This window comes from Leopardus geoffroyi, chromosome B2 (genome assembly GCF_018350155.1).
Source record: "Leopardus geoffroyi isolate Oge1 chromosome B2, O.geoffroyi_Oge1_pat1.0, whole genome shotgun sequence".
Classification (NCBI taxonomy): Eukaryota; Metazoa; Chordata; class Mammalia; order Carnivora; family Felidae; genus Leopardus; species Leopardus geoffroyi.
Genome location: NC_059332.1, coordinates 137,110,109 through 137,137,950, shown reverse-complemented (window position 1 = coordinate 137,137,950; position 27,842 = coordinate 137,110,109). Strand labels below are relative to the sequence as shown.

The 27,842-nt window shown below is 40.9% G+C and overlaps 1 protein-coding gene across 3 annotated transcripts in view; it reads right to left on the bottom strand.

Annotated features, from left to right (window-relative positions):
* Positions 1 to 27,842, bottom strand: part of ESR1 (estrogen receptor 1) — a 390,751-nt gene that overhangs the window by 10,419 nt on the left and 352,490 nt on the right. For all 3 annotated transcript variants that reach the window (XM_045500070.1, XM_045500072.1, XM_045500069.1), the window contains exon 7: positions 25,681 to 25,814. In XM_045500070.1, the coding sequence (XP_045356026.1) occupies positions 25,681 to 25,814 (134 nt within the window). The remainder of the gene's footprint in view (positions 1 to 25,680; positions 25,815 to 27,842) is intronic.

The following is a 27,842-nucleotide window of genomic DNA, read 5'->3' as shown; positions in this document are numbered from 1 at the left end:
CGTACCCACGAACCGTGAGATCATGACCTGAGCCAAAGTCAGACGCTCAACCAACTGAGCCACCCAGGCGCCCTATAAATTCCCTTTTTTGTTCAAGACAGTGTGAGTTGGTTTCTGTCACCTGTAACAAAAAGAATCCTGATCATCTGAGTTGGGAACTCAGCCCAAGGACCAGAGGAAGGTGAGTGATAAAGAGGCGGCAAGTATTCAGAGCAAGAGGAGGGCAGGATGGGTCAATCCTGTCGTAGGACCACAAAGATGGATTTTCTATCAAGTAAACACTCCAGAAACAAACTCCATTCCGCCGAATCATACCGTCCTACAGAGAGCAGATGATGCTGTCTTTTTCTCCAGATGATGCATTATGTATTTAGCAACATCTTTTTCGGTCTTATTTCTTCTCAGCCCACTAGCCCCCTCATAAAGAGATTTCTTCTCCTCCCCATCCTCTCCCCATCCTCACTGGTACCTTCAAGCTAAGTCCCCTACGTTTATTAATGTCTGACTTCGTACTGCTACAATTCTTTCCTTTAGCAGACTGTGATGTGATGACAGTTACTGCCCACACCGCAACCCGGAGGTCGGCGATGGGGAAAATACCTATGCAGTGGAACTCATAGTAAACAGTGGTAATTGCCCAGAGTGGAAAATGGCTACGCTTTAGAACAAATACAACAACAACAACAACAAAACCAGGATGGTCGGGATCTTGGCTTACGTGCAGTTGAATACAATAATGTAGCTTTTCGTACCCAGAGGCACTTGGCTCCAAAGCAAATAGACCACAGAATGAGTAAGCAATAGACAGGCAGTGACATAAGGAAGAAATTGCCGGATTCCTTCACTTAACGTTCCATGTGAACTGTTGACAGAGAAAGAACGTGTCCGTTAGAAATTGGGCAACTGTCCAGTGGCCTCGGGGTTGGCCTGGAAGTGATGGATGGCAGGAGGGTTGTGCACCAGTGGGTTAGGGTGAGGGGCACCTCTGAGCGGCCCCCCGCCTTGCCTCGCACTTCCCTCTCTGTTACCACACACGTTCTAGCCTCCCGTCTCCCAGAGGCCCTGCATCTGGCTGTATGTCCTGGGAACCTGCCCAGGCCACAGAGCTGAGTTAATCCAACTTGGATGATGCGTTTTCTACCAATTTCCTTTTTTGTCACCACCCGGGATGCTGGCCTCATTCACCAATAATCCTGTTCTGGTTCAAGAGAACCGCAGAATCGAGGAGCAACCTGCTTCAAGGTGACATCCAGCCACACGGTTCTTCTTCCTTGTGCACCCAGGGGTAGAATTTCAGACTCCTTCTGCTTGAATCTCAGACACCTTGAGAGCCAGCCTCACATCATGCTCTTCCCAGTGAAAGAACCGTGGCCCTCAGACTGCAGGGTGGGAAGTTTTCTCCGGGGCTACTGATCGCCCATCTTCCTTCAGGTGCCTGCACACATCGATTCTTTCCTTTAGCAGACTTTCATTAGGGACCTACTGTGTGCATGCACTATGTTACTTAATAGGGATTCCAAGTCCTATTTTAAGTGTTAATGGCTTTTTAAATGATTTATTTATTTTTTTGAGAGAGAGAGAGAGAGAGAGCACAAGTGGGGAGGGGCAGAGAGGGAGAGGGAGACACAGAATCCGAAGCAGCCTCCAGGTTCTGAGCTGTCAGCACAGAGCCCGATGTGCGGCTCGAACTCATGAATGGTGAGATCATGACCCGAGCCGAAGTCAGTCGCTTAACTGATGGAGCCACCCAGGCGCCCCAAGTGTTACTGTTTTGCGTGCAGATATTGCCTGTGGAGAAAGAATTTTCTTAACACCGACTCGAGATGCAGTCCATTCGCAGAACAAGCCTGTTTTTCTAGTCCTGTTTTGGCACGGATACAGCTTATCATTTCATCCTTGTCAGCAGATGCTTCCTAGCTGTGTAAATATACTCAGAAATAAAAATACAGTCCTGTTGAAATGCCAATAATTGGCAACAGCAGCCATCATCCTTTTGGGCTTTTCTGGCAAAATGTGGTCCGTCCATGTTTGTTGCCTGCTGCCCCTAAGGGGGTGTTGGAGAGAAACAACAGAAATTCAAATTCCCAGAATGCTTCAGGTGCTCCGGCGAATGCAAAACCGGGTTGCTGGTAATTTCCATATCCCAGGTGGTCCCCGCCACCCTGGATGGCTGCACCACTGTGCCCAACAGCACAGAGCCAGTGATCAGACAGAGAGAGCCTTCAGAAATATTCTTGCACCAAGGCAGGTTTTGCAACTCCCAGAGCTGCTCCAAATCCCAAAGATGGAAAAAACCAATCTGTGTGTCATTATCCAGTCTTGAAGTGTTATTAGCAAATCTGAGCTTCTCCATATTCTGAATCTTGGCCAACATCAGGAGATGTAGGAAGAGTTTGTGGAGAAATCTGGTGGTGGAAAAGAATGGGGAGCGAGACCACAAGGACAGCCCCATATATAAGAGATGTCAATTCAATCTTTCTCACACCCTCTTGCTCTCACCGACTCTGAATTTCACTCTCTCCTCTGATTCTGCTTGGATGCTCTCCCTCTGCCTTCTTCCTTTTTTCTCTTCACCCCACAGGAACCTCTCCTTACCCCCATCACTTTTCCAGATAATAGAGACTTCTGGAAGCTGGAGGAATGCAGGCATGGACCCTGCGGGGCATATATGTACGTGGTCGTGCCCAGAAGGGAGCATAGCACAACCAACCATTGCCCTCCACTGGTGGGCACATCTAATTGTTCTAAACAAATGAAGAAGGCTGAGGCCATGGTTTACCAGATGCTTAAGGCCAAATTCTTCAAGCAAGGACACATGTTTTCTTTTCCAAAAGGAAGAATGTGACACTGGACCCTGGGAGAATCCTTCAGCCTATGGTAGTTTGACCAAATTAAAAAAAAAACAAAAAACACACACAACTCAAAGGGAAAAATTAGCAAAGAAAACCCCTCAAGTCCACGACTATAAGTAGTCCGGGCCAGCAAGCTGCCACTCTCCTTGCAGAGACTTCTCTTTTTATCCTGTTCACCCAGTGATTAATCCGCAGGTCAGCCTTTAGGGGTTTTAACTGTAAAACAAGCAATGAGCATGTCTGCTCAGAAGGGCCTTCGAGACTGACAGTTTGATGAACACTCCATTTGTTTTGTGCTCCCGCTGCGACTGCTGGTCTCCTAGGGGATAGTACTGCCCCTTGTGGAGTGTTGTTGGGACAGTTTGTGGTTGCTACAGCCACTTAGTGGGAGAGACCTGTCGGATGTCCTACAAAGTGTCAGACAGTCCCAAATAATGAAGGGGTTTTTTCTTAAATGTATTAACGAATCAATCCTACTACAAACATTTTTTTAATACTTATTTATTTATTTTGAGAGAAAGAGGGAGAGCTTGAGTGGGGGGGGGAAGAGAGAGAGAGAGAGAGAGAGAGAGAGAATCCCAAGCAGGTTCCATACTGTCAGCACAGAGCCCAACAAGGGCATCGATCTCATGGTTCATGAGATCATGACCTAAGCTAAAATCAAGAGTTGGACACTTAACCAACTGAGCCACCCAGAAACCCTTACAAATAAAAATTTTGCAGTGAAAAGTTCTGAAAAACTTCTACAAAGGCTGTACAAAAAAAGGTCCAGTATTCAGTTTGGCTATAGAAAGGGAAGCTTAAATGGAATACCTTTTCTCAAAATTATAAAGTAATTTATTCACTTTATGCAGCCAATTGAATGTATTACATAAGCTGTCCAACTATACACGTTTTTAGTGCAGGTATACAGGTGCCACAAAAGCAACACAACTGGTTGCAATATATAGAACAAGACTTAAGATTCTTCTAAACAAAATTAGAATCAACTATTACAAAACAGTAGACATTAATGAAATACTGTGTTATTGCTCCTATGTGTTTTTAAATAATTTTTTGGCATAATAAGAAATACACTTTGTGAAAAGTACATATTAAAATTATTTTGGAGTTCTTGTCTTTCTGTCTTGGACTAACATTGTCCCACAGACTTTTTGATCACCTCTTGTATGTATTACTGTTTATTTTTCCAACCCACTATCTCTTTTCCACTGCTTATCCAAGGGATATGATCTCCAAGGTCTTTTTAAGTTCTATACACTGAATATTTGGAATTTGTGAGCTTTTAAGGTAGGATATATGTTCATATAAGAGACTTATTTCATATCTAAGGACATAACATTCTATACACTGAATATCTGGAATTTGTGAGCTTTTTTTTTTTTTTTTTAATTTTTTTTTTCAACGTTTATTTATTTTTGGGACAGAGAGAGACAGAGCATGAAGGAGGGGCAGAAAGAGAGGGAGACACAGAATCGGAAACAGGCTCCAGGCTCTGAGCCATCAGCCCAGAGCCCGATGCGGGGCTCGAACTCACGGACCGCGAGATCGTGACCTGGCCGAAGTCAGACGCTTAACCGACTGCGCCACCCAGGCGCCCCAGGAATTTGTGAGCTTTTAAGATAGGATATATGTTCATATAAGAGACTTATTTCATATCTAAGGACATAACACAGATGGAAAGAGAAGGGATGGAAAAAGATATTCCACGCCAACAGACAGGAAAAGAAGGTGGGTATAGCTGTACTTATATCAGAAAATATAGATTTTAGAATAAAAACTTTAAGAAAAGACAGGACATTACATAATAATAAAAGTATTGATCCAACAAGAGAATATAATACTTGTAAATATCTATGCACCCAAAATAGGAGGTCCTAAATATATAAAGCAAATGTTAACAGACAAAAGGAAGCAATACAACAATAGCAGGGGACTTTAACACCTCACTTACATCAATGGATATATCATCCAGACAGAAAATCAATAAGGAAACACCAGCCTTAAATGATATATTAGACCAGATGGTCATAATGGATATACAACAGAGCATTCCATCCAAAAGCAGCAGAATACACATTCTTCTCAAGTGCACATGGAACATTCTCCATGACAGATCACTTTATAGGCCACAAAACAAGTCTCAGTAAACTTAAAGAAGACAAAGCATGTTTTCTGACCACAATGGTATAAAGCTAGAAACGAAGTACAAGAAGAAAACTGGAAAAATCACAAATACATGGAGATTAAACAACATGCTACTAAAGAACCAATGCATCAGTGAAGAAATAAAATATCTTGAGACAAATGAAAATGGAAATGCAATGGTTCAAAATCTATGGGATGTAACAAAAGCAGTTCTAAGAGACAAGTTCATAGCAATACAGGCCTACCTCAAGAAACAAGAAAAATCTCAAATAAGCAATCTAACTTCACACCTAAACGAACTAGAAAAAAAGAACCAATGAAGCCTAATGTTAGTAAAAAGGAAATAAATAATTAAGATGAGGGGCACCTGGGTGGCTCAGTCGGTTAAACAGCTGACTTTGGCTCAGGTCATGATCTCACAGTTCGTGGGCTTGAGCCCTGCATCAGGCTCTGTGCTGACAGCTCAGAGCCTGGAGCCTGCTTTGGATTCTGTGCCTCCCTCTCTCTGTCCCTCCCCCGCTCATGCTCTGTCTCTGTCTCCTTCCTTTCAGAAATAAATAACCATTTAAAAAAAAAGAAATAAGATTAGAGCAGAAATAAATAAAAACTGAAACAAATAATAAAAAAGAGCAATGAAACTAAGAGCTGGTTCTTTAAAAAGATAAACAAAATTGACAAACTATCTAGATTCACCAAGAAAAAAGAGAGAGAGAGAGCACAAATAAATACATTCAGAAATGAAAGACAAGTTATAACTGATACCGCAGAAATACAAAGGATCATAAGAGACTGCTATGAATAATTATGTGCCAAAAAATTGGACAATCTAGAAAAAAAATAAATTCTTAGAAGCATACAACCTCCCAAGATTGAATCATGAACAAACAAAATCTGAACAGACATCATATGCTAGAGATTCAGCGATATTTATCAATTTAGTGTAATTTTTAGTGAAATCTACCAGAAGTTCTAGAAGGTAAAAACGTGGTATGTCAATACATTCAAGCTGACTCAAAGGACAAATCCTTTAATGATTTCAGATGGTGAAACTGACGAACTGATTCAACTGACCTGAGAAGAAATCTTAAATGTACACCTTTTAAGAAAATAATTTAAGTGGCAGCCATGTGTCTCAGTTTTTTATTGAAGTATAACTGACATACAATATTATATTAGTTTCAGATATACAACATAGTAATTTGATACATTTATTACGAAATGATCACTGCAGCAAGTCTCATCGCCATCTGTCGCCGCACAAAGTTCTTACAATATTATTGACTATATGCCCTGTCTGGATGTTACATGCCTATATCTTATTTATCTTATAACTGGAAGATTGTACCTTTTAATTTCCTTCACCTATTTCGTCCATCTCCCCACCTCTTCCCCTCTGGCAATCACCAGTTTGTTTTCAGTATCTAGGGCTCTGTTTCTGTTCTACTTTGTTTCTTCCTTTGTTTTGCTTTTTAGATTACACATATAAGTGAAACCCTTTGGTATTTTTTTTTTCTCTGACTCCTTCCACTTACCATAATACCGTCTAGGTCTATCCATGCATGTTGTTGCAAATGGTAAGATCTCATTACTCTTTATAGCACAGTAACATTCTATTGTATGTCTATACCACATCCTCTTTATCCATTCACCTATAGATGGACACTTGGGTCGCTTCAATATCTTGGCTGTTGTAAACAATGCTGCGACAAATGTAGGAGTGTGTGTATCTTTTTGAATTAACATTTTCATTTCCTTTGAATTCTTCGAATTTCAGCAATCCTCCAAAAAGAATTGCTTTTGGAGGATTGCTGGAACATACGGTAGTTTTATTTTTAATTTTTGAAGGAAGCTTCATACTATTTTCCGCAGTGGCCACACCAATTTACATCTCCACTAACAGTGCACGAGATTTCTCTTTTCTCCACATCCTCTCCAGCACTTGTTATTTCTTGTCTTTCTGATAATAGGCATTCTGACAGGTGTGAGGTGGTAACTCACTGTGGTTTTAATTTGCATTTCCAAGACGATTCATGATGTTGAGCACCTATTCATGTGCCTGTTGGTCATCTGGGTGTCTTCTTTGGAAAAAAGTCTATTCAGATCCTTCTCCCATTTTTTTGCAATTGGATTGTTTGGTTTTTGCTATATATTTCGTGTATCTTGGATATGAACTCCTAATAAGGGGGACACTTTATTTGCAAATATGTTCTCCCATTCGGTGGGATGTCTTTTCATTTTTTCGATGGTTTCCTTCATTGTGCAAGGGCTTTTAATTTAACGTAGTCCTATTTGTTTGCTTTATTTTTTTTTTTTTTGATTTATTTATTTTGACAGAGAGACAGAGAGTGCAAGCAGGCCAGAGGCAGAGAGAGAGGGAGAGAGAATCCCAAGCAGGCTCCACACCATCAGTGTGGAGCCCAGTGCAGAGCTTGAACTCACACACCATGATCTCATGACCTGAGCCGAAACTGAGTCAGATGCTTACCCCACTGAGTGACCCAAGTGTCCCCTTCCATTTGTTTATATTTGCTTTTGTTGTCCCTTACTGAGGAGACAGATCCAAAAAAAAATAATGCTAAGACCAATGTCAAGGAGCTTACTGCCTATGTTTTCTTCTAGGAGTATTATGGTTTTAGGTCTTACATTTAAGTTTTCAATCTATTTTAAGTTTATTTTGTATAGGCTATAATAAAGTGATTCGGTTTCACTCTGTTGCCTGTAGCTTTTATATATGAAATTGCAGTTGTCGGGGTGAAGGGTGCTGGGCAAGATGGGTGAACGGGAGGAGATACATGCTTCCAGTTATGGAATGAATAGGTCACAGGAATAAAAGGCACAGCGTGAGGAATATAGTCAATGATACTCCAATAGTGACATGTGAGGTCAGATGGCACCTACACTTGTGATGAGCACAACGCAATGTCCAAACCTGTTGATCATTACCCTGTACACCTGAAGCTAATGTCACATTGTGCCAGGGCACCTGGATGGCTCAGTCGGTTGTGTATCTGACTCTTGATTTCAGCTCAGGTCATAATCTGGCACTTTGTGAGTTCAAGCCCCACATTGGGCCCTGTGCTGACAGCTCAGAGCCTGGAGCCTGTTTCAGAATCTGTGTCTTCCTCTCTGCCCGTTCCCCACTTGTGCTCTGTCTCTCTCTCTCTCGAAAATAAATAAACATTAAAAAAAAAGTCACATCGTGTGTCAACTATACCCAAATTAAAAAAATTCCAGTTAAAAAAAAATTTTTTTTTTAATTTTTTTTTTCAACGTTTATTTATTTTTGGGACAGAGAGAGACAGAGCATGAACGGGGGACGGGCAGAGAGAGAGGGAGACACAGAATCCGAAACAGCCTCCAGGCTCTGAGCCATCAGCCCAGAGCCCGACGCGGGGCTCGAACTCACGGACTGCGAGATCGTGACCTGGCTGAAGTCGGACGCTTAACCGACTGCGCCACCCAGGTGCCCCAAAAATTTTTGTAATAAATACTATTCTAGCCTTATACCTTTTAGAATAAATCCATTATGGATCTATGTTTTGCTTAAAAGCCTTATTTAGGTTACTTGTATCAGTAATATAGAAGGAAGCAGCCAGGGTTCTGATTCTCCTATCCCTCAAACAGTCAATTACGAGGTTTCTGAGGTCAAGAAGATGTTCTGGAGGGACATTAAAAAAATTTTTTTTGTTAATATTTATTTATTTTTGAGAGAGAGACAGAATGACTGAGGAGGGGCAGAGAGAGAGAGGGAGACTCAGAATTTGAAGGTGGCTCAGGCTCTGAACTGTCAGCACAGAGGCTGACATAGGGCTCGAACCCACGAACCGTAACTGAAGTCAGTTGTTTAACTGACTGAGCTACCCAGGTGCCCCTGAAGGGCCATTTGATGGAAAATGTGCAGCCCATCTATCACACAGGAATCTATTCACAAGGTTCCATGCAGAATTCCTAGTCCCAAGGAGCTGGCCTGGCCTTGAGGGTTTCATTTTTTCCCCAGGGAAAGTAGGCCAAAATAGTCGGCATAAATTCATTTCCCTGGACCTTTCCTTTTCTTGCTTGGCATTTTAAGGGCCATGGAGCAACAACACAGAGCAGGAAGCAGCTCTTACACATTGGAGCAGACTGTATTTTCCAATGTGACCACTACAACATCTCCTATCCAACATGCTGCTCAACAACATGATCCTGACACTCTTCCCACAGAGGGGTCCAATCTATGCCCTCCTTTGAGTCTGGGTGGACCCATGACTTGCTTGTAATTTAAAAAAGGGGGAGGGCTGGAAGTGATGCTGTGTGGCTTCTAAGGGGCTATCCTATTAGGCCATGCAGCTTTTGCCTTGTCAGCTAGGACAGCTGCTTCTGGAGCCCTTGCCACCTTCTAAGAGGTACACTGCACCAGGCTGTGTGGGAGTTACGGGAGAAACCATAGGTACGCATTTTAGTCAACAGCTCCAGTTGATGTCCTAGCCAGCAGCCAGCATCAATTGCTACCGTGTGAATAAAGGTACATCAAGATGACCACGCCTACAATTACCAAATTATCCCAACATTATGAGGCTCCCCATCTGAGGCGCTAGACATTGTGGAAAAGAGACAAGATGTTCATTCTGTGCCCTATACAAATTCACGGCCAAGAGAATCCAAACTTTTTTTTTTAACTTGTTATGTTTTGGGGGTAATTTATTACACAGTAGCAGTAGGCATAATATAGCTGGATATCTGCACAAAACACTTTGAAGGGAAAATGATAGGCAGATTAGAGATTGGGTTCCTGTTCTGGTGTACCTGAATACTCTCTACTCCACATTATAAACCCTATTGCCTATCAATGCCTTAATCCAGCCCTTGACCTTCATCCTTGGTACAACTGGTAAGGGTTTTAACTCATCCTGTCAGATACTGTGTGCAGTTAACAACTTTCATTGGAAGCTATTACACCTGGCCACTGTCCAGCTGATCCATCTCAAAACATATGGATCTTCCCCTAACTGGCAACCCAAAATATCTGCATCTGGTCTCTCACCAGAGTATAAAACACTCTGAATTCTTGGTTGAACAATCCTTACCCAGTCCCAAGTGTGAGAAATAGACTTTGTAGAGATTTGCCCGAAGGAGAGTGCTTTATGTTATACAAATGGTCTATTTGCTTTTATTTTTATTAAAAGTCTATGAACCTTATAATGGAATGTGTTCTCCTCTGTGCTTTGGCCAAGTGAAGGAGATTTAGAGCCAAATTTGTGGCCCATTCCTAAGAGCTGTACAAATGTACTTCTGTGCACTAATTAGGTTCCTGGATTTATTACTTTATTCACTTTATTTTCCTGTTTTTACAGATTTTGTCAATTATTGGTCTACTCCCTTTGCATTACATAAAACTTAGTAAGCCATTTCAAATTCTCTGTGGAATAGGCAATATGTGAATCAAAAAATGAAAAAGATATCCCTCCATCTTCTGCCAAATCAATAAACAGTGTTAGTGTGAATGCAAATGTTTACAAAACATCATTAAACATTCATCTGAGTGACTTAGCTTCAAATCCAGGAAAAAAAGTCACATGTGATCTAAGAATATATAATAAGCTGAAATGCATGTGAGCTCATCGTCCTGAATTGAACAGCACAACTGTTCAAAACCCTATGATGTTCAGCACTGGTTGCTAACAGATGAAGGTTGCACATTCTTGGTTCTGACTTGTATGTTTTTCTCCAGAGTCACAAAATTTCAGATATACTTTTCCCCTTTTACCTAGATATAAAAGTGAAATGGCTGATAGTTCCCTCTGATTACTTCGGAAGAGATGATTAGTTTCAAAAATTACTGTTTTGAAGAGACAAGTGGGCATCTAAATGGCACACATTCCTTAGGGTTATCAGTTTCTCCATTTCAAGTGAACACTACAGTAGATGAAAATTATATCAAAAAAGTGTCACATGACCATGACAGGTTTATCTCATTTTTCCTTGAGAAAGGTTATATTACATTGCAAAAAGGAGACATAGAATTGCAGAATTATAGATTTAAAAAGGGCCTATGTTCATCTAAGTCAGTAGTTTTCAAACTATTTTGAGGATCAAAACCCCTGAAAACTGTGAACCTCTTATAAAAACTTCATATATAAACTGGGTGTAGTAAAACTTTGGAAGCAGAAGAAATAAAGATGTGGGGCCGAATCTCACTCACTCAGCTTCTCCTCCTTCACCAGAGTCTCCTTCTGGAACACAAGTCTTGAAACAGAAGAACATTTAAAAACCAACAATCTAAAAAGAGTGAGAAGGCAAGCCATGACTGGGAGAAAATATTTACAAAAGACATATCTGATGAGGAAGGATTCTTATGCAAAATATACAAAGAACTCTTAAAGGTCAACATAAGAAAATGAACAACCCAATTAAAAAATGGGCCACAAAATTAGAAGAATTATACTTAAATTTGTATGGGACCACAGAAGACCTGGAATAGCCAAAGCAATCGTAAGAGAGAAGAACAAAGTTGGAGGTCTCACAATCCCAGATTTCAAAATATACTACAAAACTGTAGTAACCAAAACAGAGCAGTACTGGCACAAAAACAGACACACAGATTAATGGAACAGAATAGAGATCCCAGAAATAAACCCACATTTATATAGTCAATTAATCTATGACACAGGAGGGAAGAATATACAATGGGGAAAAGACAGTCTCTTTAGTAAACGGTGTTGGGAAAACTGGATGGCTACATGCAGAAGAATGACACTGGAACACCAACACCATACACAAAAATAAACTCAAAATGGACTAGAGACCTAAATGTGAGAACTAAACCGTAAAAATCCTTGAAGAGAGAGAGCACAGGAAGTAATTTCTCTAATATCAGACATAGCAACATTTTTTTAGATCTGTCTGTTAAGACAAGGGAAATAAAAGCAAAAATAAATTATTGGGACTGTATCAAACTAAAAAGCTTTTGCACAGCAAAGGAAACCATCAAGAAAACAAAAAGATAACCTACTGAATGGGAGAAGATTTTTGCAAATGACATATACAATAAGGGGTTAATATCCAAAATATATTAAGAGATTATACAACTCAACAGACACACATGCAAACAAACAACCTGACTAAAAATGGGCAGAAAACTGGCACAGATCTTTTGCCAAAGAAAACATACAGATGGCCAACAGATTCGTGAAAAGATGCTCAACATCACTAATCATTAGAGAATGCAAATCAAAACCCTAATGAGACATCTCTTCACAATTGTCAGTATGGGTAAAAATTAAGAAGACAAGAAGCAACAAGTATTGATGAGAATGTGGACAAAAAGGAACCCTTATGGAAATGTCAACTGGTGCAGCTACTGTGGAAAACAGTATGGAGGTTCCTCAAAAAATTAAAAATTGAAATACCATATGATCCAATTATTCCACTATTGGGTATTTACCCAGGGAAAACACAAACTCAAAAAGATATATGCACCCCTATGTTTATTGAAGCATTATTTATAATAGCCAAGATATGGAAGCAACTTAAGGGTCCACCAACAGAAAAATGAATAAGAAAATGTGGAATATTGCACAGCCATCAAAAGGAGATCATGCCTTTCGAGACAAAAATGGATAGACCTAGAGGGTATTAAGTGAAACAAGTCCAACTAAGAGAGACAAATTCCATATGATTCCATTCAAAATCAAATCTTAAAAAATGAATACACAAACAAAAAGCAGAATCAGACCTATAAATATGGAGCAAAACTGATGGTTGCCAAAAGGGAAGAGGTTTAGGAGGTTGGGCTAAATGGGTGAAGGAGAGAGGGAGATACAGCCTTCCCATTATGGAACGAGAAAGTCACAGGAATAAAAAGCAGAGCATAAGGAATTCAGTGATACTGTAACAGTGATGTAATGGGACAGATGATAGCTGTATTCGTGGTGAACATGGTATAATGTAAAAACTTGTCAAATCACTAAGTTGTACACCTGAGACTAACATAACCTTTGTGTATCAACTATACTCAAAAAATTAGGCAAAAGACCTGAATAGACACCTCATTAAAGAAAAAATATACAGATGACAAATAAGCATATGAAAAGATGCTAGGGGCGCCTGGGTAGCTCGGTCGGTTATGCATCCGACTTCAGCTCAGGTCATGATCTCATGGCTCGTGGGTTTGAGCTCCTCATTGGGCTCTCTGCTGACAGCTCAGAGCCTGGAGCTTGCTTCAGGTTCTATGTCTCCCTCTCTCTCTGCCCCTCTCATTCTGTCTCTCTCTCTCAAAAATAAATAAACATTAGGGGCGCCTGGGTGGTGCAGTCGGTTAAGCGTCCGACTTCAGCCAGGTCACGATCTCGCGGTCCGTGAGTTCGAGCCCCGCGTCAGGCTCTGGGCTGATGGCTCAGAGCCTGGAGCCTGTTTCCGATTCTGTGTCTCCCTCTCTCTCTGCCCCTCCCCCGTTCATGCTCTGTCTCTCTCTGTCCCAAAAATAAATAAACGTTGAAAAAAAAATTAAAAAAAAAATAAATAAAAATAAATAAATAAATAAATAAACATTAAAAAAATTTTTTTAATGAAAAGATGCTCCACATGATGTGTCATTAAGGAACTGCCTATTAGAACAAGACACCTCTTAGAGAGCCCAAAATCTGGAACACTGACAACACCAAATGCTGGCAAGGATATAGGAAAATGGGAACTCTAGAAGGAATGAAAAATGGCAGAGCCTCTTTGGAAGACAGTTTGGCAGATGCTTACAAAACCAAATACACCCTTACCATAAGATCCAGTGATCATGCTCTTTGGTATTTACGCAAATGAGTTGAAAATCTATGTCCACGCAAAAACCTGCCGGGGGGTATGTACAGCACTGTTATTTATAATTTCTCAAACTTGGAAGCAATCAAAATGCCTTACAGTAGGTGAATGGATACATCCTATAGTACATCCAGACAATACAATCTTATTCAGCACTAAAAAGAAATGAGCTATCAAGCTATCAAAAGATGTGGAGGAATCTTAAACACATATTACTAAGTGAAAGAGGCCAATCTAGAAAGACTCTATGCTGTATGATTCCAACTACATGACATTCTAAGAAAAGGAGAAGTATGGAGAGAGCAAAAAAAGATCAGTGGTTTTCAAGGCAGGGACGGGGAGGACGTATGGGCAGAACACAGGATTTTTAGAGCAGTGAAACCACGCTGTCTGTTACTATGATGGTGGATATGTGCCATTATCCATGTACCAAAACCCACAGGACGTACAATACCAAGTGTGACTAATGTAAACCGTGGGCTTTGGGTGATAATGGTGTGTAATACAGGTTCATCAATGGTACATCAAACGTTCTGGTGAAGGATTTTGATAGTAGGTGTTAGTGTTAGTGTGGGAAGAGGAGAAATCTCTGTACCTCTCACTCAGTTTTGCTCTAAACTGCTCTATAATGTACAACTGCTCAAAAAAATAAAGTCTATTATAAATAAACAAAAATAAAAGTTTTTAATGTAAAAAACTCCCAAACCTGCTCCACTTCAGTTACTTTTAATCATTGGGAAACAGGCTCCAAGAGGTGAGGGAACCAGGCTAGTAGATGCTAGAAAGAGCTGAGAGGGGTTTTAGGCAGGGCAGCTAGGCTGGGCTTCCCTGGGATCACCCTGTCAGTCATAGCTGGAGCCAGAACCCAAATATCCTTCACACCCAGTCCACGGCTCAGAAGCTACACAAAGAGTTTCTTAACTGCAAGGTTTGCGAAAAACTAGAAATGATTGCCAAAGGACTCACCTCCAGAGATATTTGAAAAAAACTAATCATTTGCCTGGAATGACTTAGGAGCAATCCAGCTTTTCAGAACTGTGCAGGACAGTGTGGAGAAAGGAAGGAACACTGTGCACACAGACATCTTCTAAGAGTCTCTTTAATCAAGAACTTTCAACAAACCGTTGACAATGATTACTTTTGTGTGGCGGAATTATGATTCCTTAGGAGATTATTTTTCTTGGTGGTTTTTCTGTATTTTCCAAGTTCCCTGTGTTGGGCATGCATGATTTTCATAATTTGGTGGAGAAAAATGTTATTAAAAATACAAAATCAAAGCCCCTTTCATTTCTATTATTTCATGAGCTTTGTCAATGCCTGGACTGATGAGAGAGAAACACAGCTGGTGAATGGAAATCCCGAGGAATAAGGAGCTTGCTGTAGGGATATTACTTATTACTCTTTTCATAATATTTCTATCATCCCTAAGGCTGTTCCCATTTCTGAAACTCTTCAAGGCTTGCTATTTTGACAAGAAGTAAAACTAACAAATTTGCCACTAAAGCTTCTGAGTTTATTTATTTACTCAGAGAGAGAGAGAGAGAGAGAGAGAGAGCAAGCAGGGGAGGGGCAGAGAGAGAGAGGGAGACAGAATCCCAAGCAGGCTCCATGCTGTCAGCACAGAGCCCAGTATGGGGCTCGAACCCACAAACAGTGAGACCGTGACCTGAGCCGAAACAAAGAGTGGGAAACTTAACTGACTGAACCATCCAGGTGCCCCCTGAGAATAATTTTCCTAGTGAGAAATGCTTCTGACATATCATCAATAACCCGAACTACATGTCAAAGTGCAAAAAGATCAGCTTCGAGGATTAGCTTTTTGTCCCCAGAGGACTTGTAAGTTGGAATGCAAAGAAAGCGCAGCATTAAGGTTTTGCTAGAAGGTCCTGAGTGTTGGCTTTCACTGCATGTGAAGGTTATGTTACCTCGCTCAAAGAGTAACGTTTGCTATACTAAGGGAAAGGGCAGATGCTTCACCTGTCAAGATGAAAATGAATTTTCCATTCCGGGGTTAATTCATCATTGCTGCTGATGCCAATTTGAAAGAGTAAAGAAACTGCTCCTGCCAGTCCCTTCCTGACACACATGCGTAGCCATCCTCAGGGTTGACTATTGTTCTGAGCTGGACCAGGTTTCCCAGCATCTGTCTGCTTCCAGTTGTGAGAATCTGGAGACTAGCCTGTACTTGGGGCATCCTTGGGGCATCAACAGCATTGGACAGGGCACTCTTGAACCAGCGGCCAATGAATAGCCTGTCTGGAGCAGTAGTGGGTTCACATGGTAAGCTGCCTCTTGTAAACTCATTATGGGCTAGGAAAGGTATGCCAATCTCGCAAAGGCCCAGAATCCAGAGCAAACGAAACCACTGGAGGAACCAGGTTTCTTTCCCTAGATGAGTTTTGAAGGGAGGGACACTTCCAGCCATTCAACCTGGTGTCTTTCTTTTTATAAATACCACTTTTAAAACAATCAGTGGAAGGGACCAAGGGCAGAAGGTGAGACCAAAAATCCCAGCTCTTCGTGCACCCTGACAGTTTGGAAGAAGAGTAGTTCCCCAGCACAATGTCTGTGTAAGTCACAAACCTGAAACTTAACACAACAGGCATCTATACAGACAACAAAATAAACAAAATTCTCTACGTGATAATTTGCTTCAAAAGGAGTGAACTTGGGAGGTTCATAACATGATGCTTATAATATGACCTATGTAGAAATTGCTGACTATGGGTCTTTCACAAAAGAGGGCATTAGCTGGGCAGGAGGAAGCTATCTGCTCTCTCCAACTGGCCAGCGGTCTGCACTCACCTCTATCTCTCACGTTGCATGATAAGGTTACATTCATGTAAAAGTGTAATTTGATAAAGCCTTCTGGAACAGTAGGTAACATGTATCAAGAGCCATAAGAATTTTTATGGCCTTTTACGAGGGACTCTACTTCTACAAACATCCAAAACCATAAGCAAATGTAGGCAAAAGACGTAATGAAAGAATGCAAAGCAAGCATAATTTATAACACCAAAAAAGAGAAAGCACTTAAATGTTTAACAGCATCAGGTTGTGGAATTAATGATGTTATATCCTCATGCATGATTACGCAGCCATTTAAAATCTTATTTTTAAAGAAAGTACATGAGTATAATACTAATTAAAATGCGTAAATATAAATATGGTTATATTCACAGTATGTCAAGAAAAGAAAATAGTACCTCACACAAATGGAGTGTCGGTCTAAGTGGCATTGTTTTAAGAGCTAACTCGTATTAGCAGGTAGGTGCTATTATGATCTCCATTTCATGGACCAGGAAACAGAAGCACAAAGGGTGTAAGCAGCACCTGTCCATAGTCATACAACTAGGACGTATCAGAAAGGGGATCTGAACATGGAACCAGAGTCTCCTGCTCTTACCCTTTCCGCTATATTGCAATGAGGTACATCGCAATGTCCGGATGATTGGTTGGCTTTGGGTTGTTGTTGATTTCCTTAGTAATGTATTTTGTATTCTTAAATGACCTCAACTGAACATAAAGTTTTATAATCACAACTTTATTTTTTAAAATAGAAATTCTCTTTTTATATCTGTCTCTGTCTTTAGACCATGAGGACTTTGAGGTAGGAATTGCCTTAGTAATCACTGCTATTACTATCATTATTGGTATGACCACTGAGTCACCTCGATGGAACAGTCCTTAGGTGCCAGGGAGCAGTCCACATGCCTCACTTCATGGAAACCACAGGGTAAAAACTACTACAGATAAGGCAACTAAAGGCAACTGTGTATTTCCAGCACTTAGCACATGCCTGGAAAGTAGTGAATACTCAGTAAATGGTAGTTAAGCTAACAATAATAGCTTATAACAGCCATGGATATCATTTGGTTCCGTGGGGGTACTGATGTCTTTCTTATATGCCAGAAGAAAACTCAAACCCAAAAAGTAGATGTAAAGTAAAAACTCAGAGAAAATAGGCCTGAGGTGGTCTGAATCTACCTCAACATACAGAAGTAGCCACATGGCCTCTCGGGGAAAGTGCTGGAGGAAGCTAAAGGAATGCCGTGCTCAGGGGCCCCATGGGAAGGGGGATGGGAAGACAGAAACTTGCAGCAGGAAGTCTGTTTCCCCATCTTTCTTTCACCAACAGAGAAGGAGTATGGAGCCACAAGGCCACGAGTGGAAGGCTAGACCAGAAGTGGGTCTTCCAACCAAGTGCAGGGATGTTTGGTTTAGACTAAAACTTTACAGGACAGTTCGACGTTCCATTGAAATGTTTCAGGAAGCATACACATTCCATCATGGCTTTTACTTATTCAATGAGCACCTTGTGGGGAAAGATAAACCCATTAAAAACAATATTTTATTTTACTTGTGAGCTCAAGATATTAGTGGGATTTTATTGTCACTTTTCTCATGGTTTTCTTCAGTTCAAGTGTCAAAACACTTTTAAACTAGAGGCCGGGCATGAAGGTGAAAGGAGGGCACCTAAAGCCCTTCCAAATATAGGCCCTGAGTGTACTTCTAGTCCTTTGATTAGAACAGGGAGATCTTGACACCAAAATCTTGGTAGGATATTTGATTGCCTAATAGTTTCCCTTTGGAAACAAAAAAAGACTACACTAGTAATGATGATATGATGTTTATATTTTTAAGCTATCTTGCTCTGTCATAACAAACACATAAGTTTGGCAGAACTGTTTATTTTTTCTTTTTACTGGTTGAGGAAACAAACGACGAGAAGTCCAGTGACTTGATGAGATCCTCACTGCTAGATGAATGGTGAGGCCATTGCCCCTTGTCTTGCTTCTGACTCCAGCGAAGTCCTGCTCCTCCTCGAGATTTAGCTGATCTATCAGTTCCCATGCAGGGATCCTCCTGTCACATGCTTATCTACATCACAGCCCTTATGTCATGATGTTGAAATAATGAGTCTATTATCTGTGGCCCCAGCTCTGACTCACTTTTATGTACAGTTCTGAGCACGAGTGGCTGCCTCCTCACTCTGCAGAATGGTTAGTTTCACGATACACTAGAGGACTCTTCTAATGTAGCTGAAATATCATCATCTATACCGGTAGTTTTCAAACGACGTTTCACATATTCCTGAGAATTAAAAATTTATTCTTCAAGGTCTTTAAATTGTCTTATAATTTTAGGATTTTGTGCTTTTATTGTAATGATATCTAATAAATACCATTAAGACATTAATATCAGAATGTTCTGAATCACTTACATCAATGGTTCTCAAACCTGATGAGACTGAAGTCTTGGTGGGGAGCTTTACACAGTACTAATACTCATGAACCTGAATTATATTTGAATCAATTACATCAGAATCCCTGGTTGTAACATAGGGACGTTTTTTTTAAAGACCCCCAGATGATTGAAATGTGTGAAGCACTGACACTCACCAAACTAGATAATCCATATAATTTTTGTTTCCTGAGTAACACATTTTCCATGAGTACACTTGCCTCGAATCCAACAGTTATATTTTAAGTATCTCAGATAAATAAAATACAGAATGGAAGCAAACAAAATACATAACCAACATGTTCTTGCCAAAGCCAGATGATGTCACAGCATGCTGCACACAAGCAGAGGTTTTGTGATCATTCTGAACACAGGAAAGAGGTGGGGGAATGCAGTCATCACAAGAGTGCTTGGTAGACCAGCAGACCAGAGGTCTACCCCAAGCATGTTATAAACAGCAACTCAATTGCTGCAAAAAACATTATCATCGCTTCGTCTTTTAGTTTGTATTTCATTTGTAAGTTTATTTTGGTTTTGTACTTATATGAGAGCTATAAAGGAAGTTTATACTTGGTTGTCCATTTAAATAATAAAAATGATTATTCATATTTCAGCAGCATTATAATACAAAGAACAAGAACATTTTGCATCAGTATTAGGGGAGTCTGTGGCATTTTTTCCTTTTAAGTGGGTCAGCCTTAAGAATACTGATTTCTGGACCCTGGAGTAGGTGGGTCCAACGGGTGGTTGAATCAGGGACCCAGAAGATGGCTTCCCCCTTTGTTGGGGGCTCTTGTGAGCATAAAAATGATAAGCAGCTGTCCCTCCCCGAGGTTCTGAATATAATGTAAAACTGTTCCTCGTATTGGAACACTGCAAGGATTTCGAGTCTCCCAACAGCTGCTGCATTTTGACTCATCCCATAAAGGCATATTGGGACTCCCCCAACCAAGTCTTTCCCAGGCTACAAGAAGTTGGCTGGCTTCCTCTGTTCCACAGAAGCTCTGAGAGGTGTCTGTAACATGATACAGGACCCAATCCACCTGGTCTTGGATCTAAGGTTGTCCATTCACAAGAAGGATATTTTGGTCATGAGAACACAATTTTTTAACCCCAAATGGCAGGGGTGAAATCCCACCTCAGAATTTCCATCCAGGAATTTATGTGTTATCTATCTGCTAAGAAGAGCACAGAGATTCCTCTCATAGAGAAGCAGTTTATCAAAGGGCATCCTTCATCCCCTAAGTGACAGAGTTGCTTGTCTAGAATGCCAGGCCTCTCTAATGACAAAGTCCACGCCACACCAAGGAAATCAGTGGAGACACAAGTCTTGTTTCAAGCTGTACCAGAAGTTAGTAGCAGGGAAAGACTCTAAGAGTTGAGTAGACTGCCTATAGAATCTAGCCAGCCAGGGAGAAGGAGTTGATGAGCCACTTAATTATGAAGTGGCATTTATCTCAAAACCATAGCAATAGGAAGGCTCCCTGGAGAAGAAGCTTGGCATTACAAAGAACTCAAGAGATAATATAATTAAATCTTCTCCACTGTGACAACAACAGCATAGCATAGCTGACAATGTGTCCATTCACAATCTCAAAGGCCTGTGCCTGTCAGAAACCTTCAACTGAGAATTAATGATCCTCATTGTTTATAGCCAATATATGTTTAAAATGTTCTTTCCTCTAAATATAGGGACTCTGAGTCATTGTCTTATTTCCCACTTAAAAATATAACTGCTCTAAATAATTGTTTAATAATTAACAGTGCAAAGAATTCAGCTCTAGACAGGGCAAATATTCTTTGTGATGAGAGCTGGTTATAATTGGTCATGAAGTAAATGCTTGTCTGCCCAGAGCGTGGCCTCTGGTGAACACATATGAAGCAAATGGATGTCATAGCTTCAGCATCGGAGGTTCCATCGAGGCACCAAGATGACAACACTCACTATATTAACAAAGCAGAACTAGATGACAGACAAGAGAGCGCATCGTTTTTATGTTTATGCTTAAAGTATCCATGCCAATTCAATACTCCATATCCCTTTTTTCTCTAAATGAACACCAGGGTACACACTTTAGAAACGTGGCCATAATTCTTTCTGGTATTTTGTTTTCCTTTTCACCCTGCATTGCTGCTGTTTGCTTTTCTGTTTTTTGTTTCTTACCTTTACTCTTCTTTATTACTCCACCAGTGGAAAGGGAAATGGTGTCTGAAGACAGTTGTGATGAAACGATAACCAGTAATACAATATTTCCATAGCATAAGACATTTCAGGAGGGGCACAGGGGACAGGGGAGCTGGAGTCTGGGGGTCTGTTGGGTGGATAAAGTGACCAGGGCGTGAGGTGTGTGACACTGTTTGGAATTACTGGGGAATATAAAGAACTGTGGTCTCTAACAGGTTCAGAAAAGGGGCATAAAGAATTATTAAGTTGAATGCTGAAGGCCAAACCAAAGATTTATTGTATATTTGTACATATTAGGCTTTGACTTGCGAATTTCTCTGAGTCTTGAAAAACACCCACTAAAAGGGTAGTGATCCAAACGGGAGTGGACTCTGAGGAGTTTGTGGGACTCACATGTGGCGGGGGGAGGGGCATGAGAAGAAACACAGTGAACAGATGAATGACCTCACTGTGATTTGTCGGTGGCTCACCGCAGAGTTTTCATTAAGGTCAGCCAGTATTAAGGTTCAATTAACAATCAGTTATCATCCATGAGATCAATCTTGCTCTAAAATTTCTCTCAATACAATTAAACAGTACAATTAACCAACTGTCAGGGGAACAGTCTCAGTCTCTATTGTTATTATCACCCTTGAGTCCTTGCATACTTTTTAAGCCTAGCGAGAAACCTTTAAACTAAAGCACTTTATTATATTGAAAAAAAAAAAAGGCATGGGCTGGCTCCTTTTGAGCCAGAGATTCCCAAGTGATGATGACAGCTGTCACTGATGGAAGTCTACTGTGTTCCAAAAACTGCATTAGCCATTGTATATATAGTTTCCCTCTTAGCTCACAGTAGCCCAAAGAAATGGACATTATTTTTCCCATTTAATAGTTTGATATTATCTGGATCTGAAAAGGATGATATGTTTCATAATAGTAGAACCAGCATGTGACAGATGGGAACTTTCCACAACACCCTGGTCATGTCCAGTCAATAAGCATCTATTAAAGCACTAGACGGTATAACACCTGTTAACAGTTCACAGGTTAGAGACTGTGAAGAATGTAAAAAAAGTACAAATAGTTTATAGGGAAATCAGGATATACATGCATGAAGAACCAATCTAAGTTAAATTTAAAAACTGAAAGAAAAGAATAAGCCAAAAACCTATGTCATTCATTTTTGTGTATTTGGCACAAAGTGTCTGAATTATTGAACAAATGAATGAAATCAGTCAACCATTGACCAACTGCTAGGTTGTATGGTGCTGGCTCTATGAACTAAGTCTAGCGAGGGAAAGCTCATTATGGACTTGGGTGGTAGCAAGATTTCCTGAATGAGATGAGGTCTGAGCTGGGCCTGGAAGAATTAAAAACACTGGAATTATCAAGAAGGACTGAAGTCCCACCGGGTAGGGGGAATACAGGAAACAGGCACAGATGACCCCTTCCCTGTCCAGGGTCCCCTTCTGCAGCACCAGCCCCACCTCCCGCCACTGTTGCCTCTCAGCCTTTTTGCCCGAGCTCATCTGCTCTGCTCCCTTGTTCGAGTTCTGCTCCAGCTAGTTCTCAGAATGCCTTGAAGCTGGCATTGATTTTGCGAAGGCATCTCTGGATTAACCAGGAACGCCTCTGGCCTTTAGTGGAGAGTGGAAAGATAGTGTTTGTCCTATGGATGATTCTAGGCTTTTGTAAGCAGGGTAATAAATTATTCTTAAATCATGATGAGTATCTCCCATTAAATCACGATGAGTATCTCCCATTCCCAAACAGCTGTGAAGGGGGCTTCCCATGGGAATTCTGGCATTTGGGAGACCCTCCTGAGTCTTGCTGAAAGTCATTCCTAGCAGGCCACGGAACAACTTTTCAACTACCCTTGTGCCTCTGCCCCAAAGTCAAGGCCAATGTAAAACACACCCTCTCAGACTTTGGTGACAGGGGCTCAACACAGAACCCGAGGCTCCCCCCACACACTGAGGTCTTGTTTCCCATCTTCCCACTCAGGTTTCCTGAATCCCGTCCAGCTTCTGTCAAGAGATTCCTGGAACGAACATCACTTTGTTCTTTATCTCATGACAAGTGAAGAACTGCCCTGCATCGGAGTCATGAATTGGTTCAGTTTTTCAAAAGCTCCATACCTCCAATTGTGGACTAAGATTGTCAGGACTGTGGTAACCCTCATATGACTGACTGCTTTTTGACTCTGAAAAATCTCCCAGTACCCTATCATTGTGCTAAAGTCGTATCCTCTTTCATTCTGTTTTTCAGGAACAATATGAGACACTTGGAGCTGTGCTCAGCAGCAGAAACTGCTTTTCCAAACATAGCTCACTTCAGGAGTAAAAAGAGTGGTTTCCCTTTTTTACAGGTTGGGAGACAGCTTCTGTTTTGTTACTGCTCGTGAGCCAGCAGTGCCGTCCTCGATAGAAAAGATGCGTTGCCGCCCCGATGTCTCAAGAGAAAGACAGCTGTAAACCCTGTCAAAATATAGTGCTTCATGTTTCCAAAATAGTGTTCCAACCCATCAGTGCAAGGAAGCTCACAGAAGATCCTGAGACATAAATAGAAGAACCAGGATGGAGTAGGAAAGTTTACCCAGTGGGAGGAGAGTCAGGTGGAGGGGCCAATCCTGCGGTGGGAAATATGTTTTGAGATTCTGGGGCCAGTCTTTAACAAAAGACTTTCTTGTGAGGGCTGACGAGTTTTTTCCTCTGGGATTTAAAACACCTGGGTCTACGAATCCAACATTTTCATAGCAAAAGTCTTGCCTTTTATATATATATATATATATATATGTATTATTAAAAAAAAAAAACCCTGTCATAGGAACAGAACGGTAATGTAGGAAGAGGCTACACAGATTTGAAGGAAATATTTTTGGGTACTAAGATCAGAGCATTTACTTGTGTTGGTTATGGAACTCTGGCTAATTTTCACTTCCTGTCTGGAGTATTACTTCCTGGTAAAAGTGTGGAGGGGGGTGGGGCAGGGGAAGTCCCAGGCCTTGACAGGCCTGTTTCCCCTGAAGTTTCCAGATTGCCCACACGGAAGTGTCAGTGTGTGCCAGCCCTCCACTGAAGAAGGAGCAGGTTCAAGACCTGGCGCTGTGCAGACGAGTGGCACTGCTCCCAGAACTGTCGTCCAATGAAGAGCCATTGTGGGATCTGACCCCTTTGATGCGCTGGACAAATGACTCAAATGAAAAGCACAATGCATGTGAGTGGAACCAGAAACTTGAATGGAGTGGTAATCACTTCCTTAGTGTGGATCACATCATTGTTCATGTAACTTCATTCTGTAATTCAGTCCTTGCCTCATGGAGTAGCACAGATTTCCATTCACCGGTTGATAAGTGGGAATGATTACTGTGGTAACCATTAAGCGACACAGGGATACAGGTGACTAGCGCTGGTGGGGAAGGGGAGTGGAAAATGGCTAAGGGAGGTGCAAAGGGGTTAGTGTTCATCAGGAAGACACAAAACATCTACATATGTGATCGATACAAACTGCTGTTCAGCTACTGGGAAATTGGAGACTGCATCTGGATCCAAATCAGGCCTAGGGATTAAAAATAGCTATGGTTTCTATGTGAGAATGAGGTCAGAGGCATCAACAGAACCAGGGATGGGGTAAAGGTCCAGGCTAAAACTGTGCGGCTGACACCCAATTGTTGAGCTTTGGGTCCTACAGACTGGATATCTAGTGCTTAAATCCAAATACTGAGGGCCAGAAGGAACAGGGTGCTAAGCCATACTTTCCATCTGGGTGACCTGGAGAATATCTTTACACAAGAGCCAACCTTACTGCGAACAAAAACAAAACAAACCAGAAATCCCCTACCCAGATGCTGCTCTCAGCTAAGTTTTCTCAAATGAATCAGTAGGAGGACACAGTTGACTTGGACACCAACAGACCAAATGAGAACTGCTTTTCAGCTGGACCACCTTACCATACTCCACATGCCTCAGTTTTAGGAGCAGGTGTTTCTATCTCTGAGCCAGTTATATTTGTCACCTAATCAGTTTTGACCAGAAACACGGTCAATCCCAAATAAGCCTCTTTCCTTCTTGGATCCTTACTGATATTGGTCACTTGGTCCACTTCTTTGCTGACACATATAGCTATCAACAGATGTATCTATACACCAGTTCCATTTTAATAAAAACATCCACCCTAAAATATGAATAGAAATAATAAAATAAAAACATCCCCAGTATCTGTAAAAGGATGCAAACATTTCAACGAAAAGTCCATTTGATTCAACGTCCAATTTTTGTTCTTCATTCATCGGATTTGACCAGGACAGGCTCCACCTCCCTAAGTGGTCTACAGTGACAACAGGTTATTTTAAATGTGCGTCAGTTGTTTCTTTCAAATTATATTATGCCTCGGTAACAGGCAGCCTGTATCTGGCGGAAAATACAAGTAAATCTTTCTTCCAGTAACCCAGCATTAAATTCCCCCATGTTATCAACTAACCAGAATTAAGCAAAATGATGGATTTGAGACACACGAACTCCTCTCCCTGGAGATTCATCATGCGAAATCGAGATGACGCAGCCAGCAACATGTCAAAGATCTCCACCATCCCCTCTACACATTTTCCCTGGTTCCTATGAAGACACAGAAAATAAAAAGAAAAAAAAAAGTATTAAAGCACAGATAAACTTTCAGATCCATGATAAGGTTCACATTCAAAAAAATCTACTGGCTCCAAATCTGTCACAAAAAAACTGCAGCCCCTTCTCTTCATGGAGCATGAACATTCATTTGAATTCTAGAAGGCAAAACCAACAAAAAAAGGTTTTCCATCGATGAAACATTTCATTTCAAATTCTTAGAAGAGACATACTGTTCAATTCCAAAATATGCCATGTTAAATACAGAGTTCTTCAAAGAGAACACAGGCAGTAACTTTTCTGACGTCGGCCATAGCAACTGGTTTTCTAGATAGGTCCCCTGAGGCAAGGGAAACAAAAGCAAAAATAAACTACTGGGACTACATCAAAATAAAAAGCTTCTGTGCAGCAAAGGAAACAATCAGCAGAACTAAAGGACAACCTGCTGAATGGGCGAAGATATTTGCAAATGACATATCCAATAAATATAAAGAACTTATAAAATTCAACAACCAAAAAACGAATACAATTAAAAAATGGGTAGAAGACATGAACAGACATTTCTCCAAAGATATACAGATGACCTACAGACCTGAGAAGATACTAAATAAACATCACTCATCCTCACAGAAATGCAAATCAAAACTACAAGATATCACCTCACACCCATCAACATAGCTAAAACAAACAACACAAGACACAATAGATGTTGGTGAGGATGTATAGAAAAAGGAACACTCATGCACTGTTGATGGGACTGCAAACTGGTGCAGCCTCCGTGGGAGCAGTATGGGGGTTCCTCAGTAAGTTAAAAATAGGCCTACCCTGAGATCTAACAATTACACTTTTGGGCATTTACCCAAAGAATTCAAAAGCACTAATTCAAAGGGCTATTTGCACCCCTATTTTTATAGCAGCATTACTTATAGTAGCCAAGATATAGAAGCAGGCCAAGCGTCCATCAGTTGATGAATGGATAAAGAAATGGTACATATAAACAATGGAATGTTATTCAGCCATGAAAAAGAATGGAATCTAGCCATTTGCAGCAACATGCATGAAGTGACATGAATTATACTGACATTCCCTCAGTATAATGCTGAGTGAAATAAGTCAGTCAGAGAAAGACAAGTACCATGTGATTTCACACACACGTGGAATTTCAGAAACAAAACAAATAAGCAAAGGGAAAAAAAAAGAGACAAACCAAGAAACAGACTCATAACCATAGTGAACAGATGGTTTCCAGAGGGGAGGCGGGTGAGGGGGACGGGTAAAATAGGTGATGGGGATTTAGGAGTGCACTGTCATGATGAGCACTGGGTGATGTACGCAAGTGTTGAATCACTATATCATATACCTGAAACTAATGTAACACTCTGCTGACTAATTGGAACTTAAAAAGAATTAAACAATAGTTCTTCAACTTATGGGTAATCAAAAAGGACTAAGATTCGGGTAAATGATTTGTCTAAGTGTTTATTGATTTGCTACTGTATTATAGGCATTGTGCTAGTTACGGGAATAAAAGGAGGGCCTCTGCTCTCAATATGCTCATAACCTGAAAATAATATAGTCGGGTCTAACAGCTTGTACAAAGTGCTTTTGAAATACAGGAGAAAGCATAGCTGGGAACTGTGGCTGGATGAGAACCATTTATGTTGCCAGGTAAGGATTAGCCTAGTAGGTGGCATTTGAGTTGATAGTTTAAGAAATGTAGGCTTTTCCTCAACAGGAGTGTGGAACATCACTGGAAGAGAGTCTTAAACATGGAAAGGACGAGCAGAGTGAAGGAACACAGACCAGTGTGCTAGAGGTAGGAAAGAGCTAAGAGATTAATCTGGGAAAGCAGGAAAAGGTCAGGTGACCAAGGACGTCCTACATTATAAGAAATTTAGGCTTTTTCCCTGTACAACAGAGCCTTGGCATGGAGGGTTTGACATTAGTAGTCGCAACTATTAATTGAGCAAACCTGAAGGTTTGTAATATGTAATATTTAAAAAAGAAAGTATTAGTATCTTT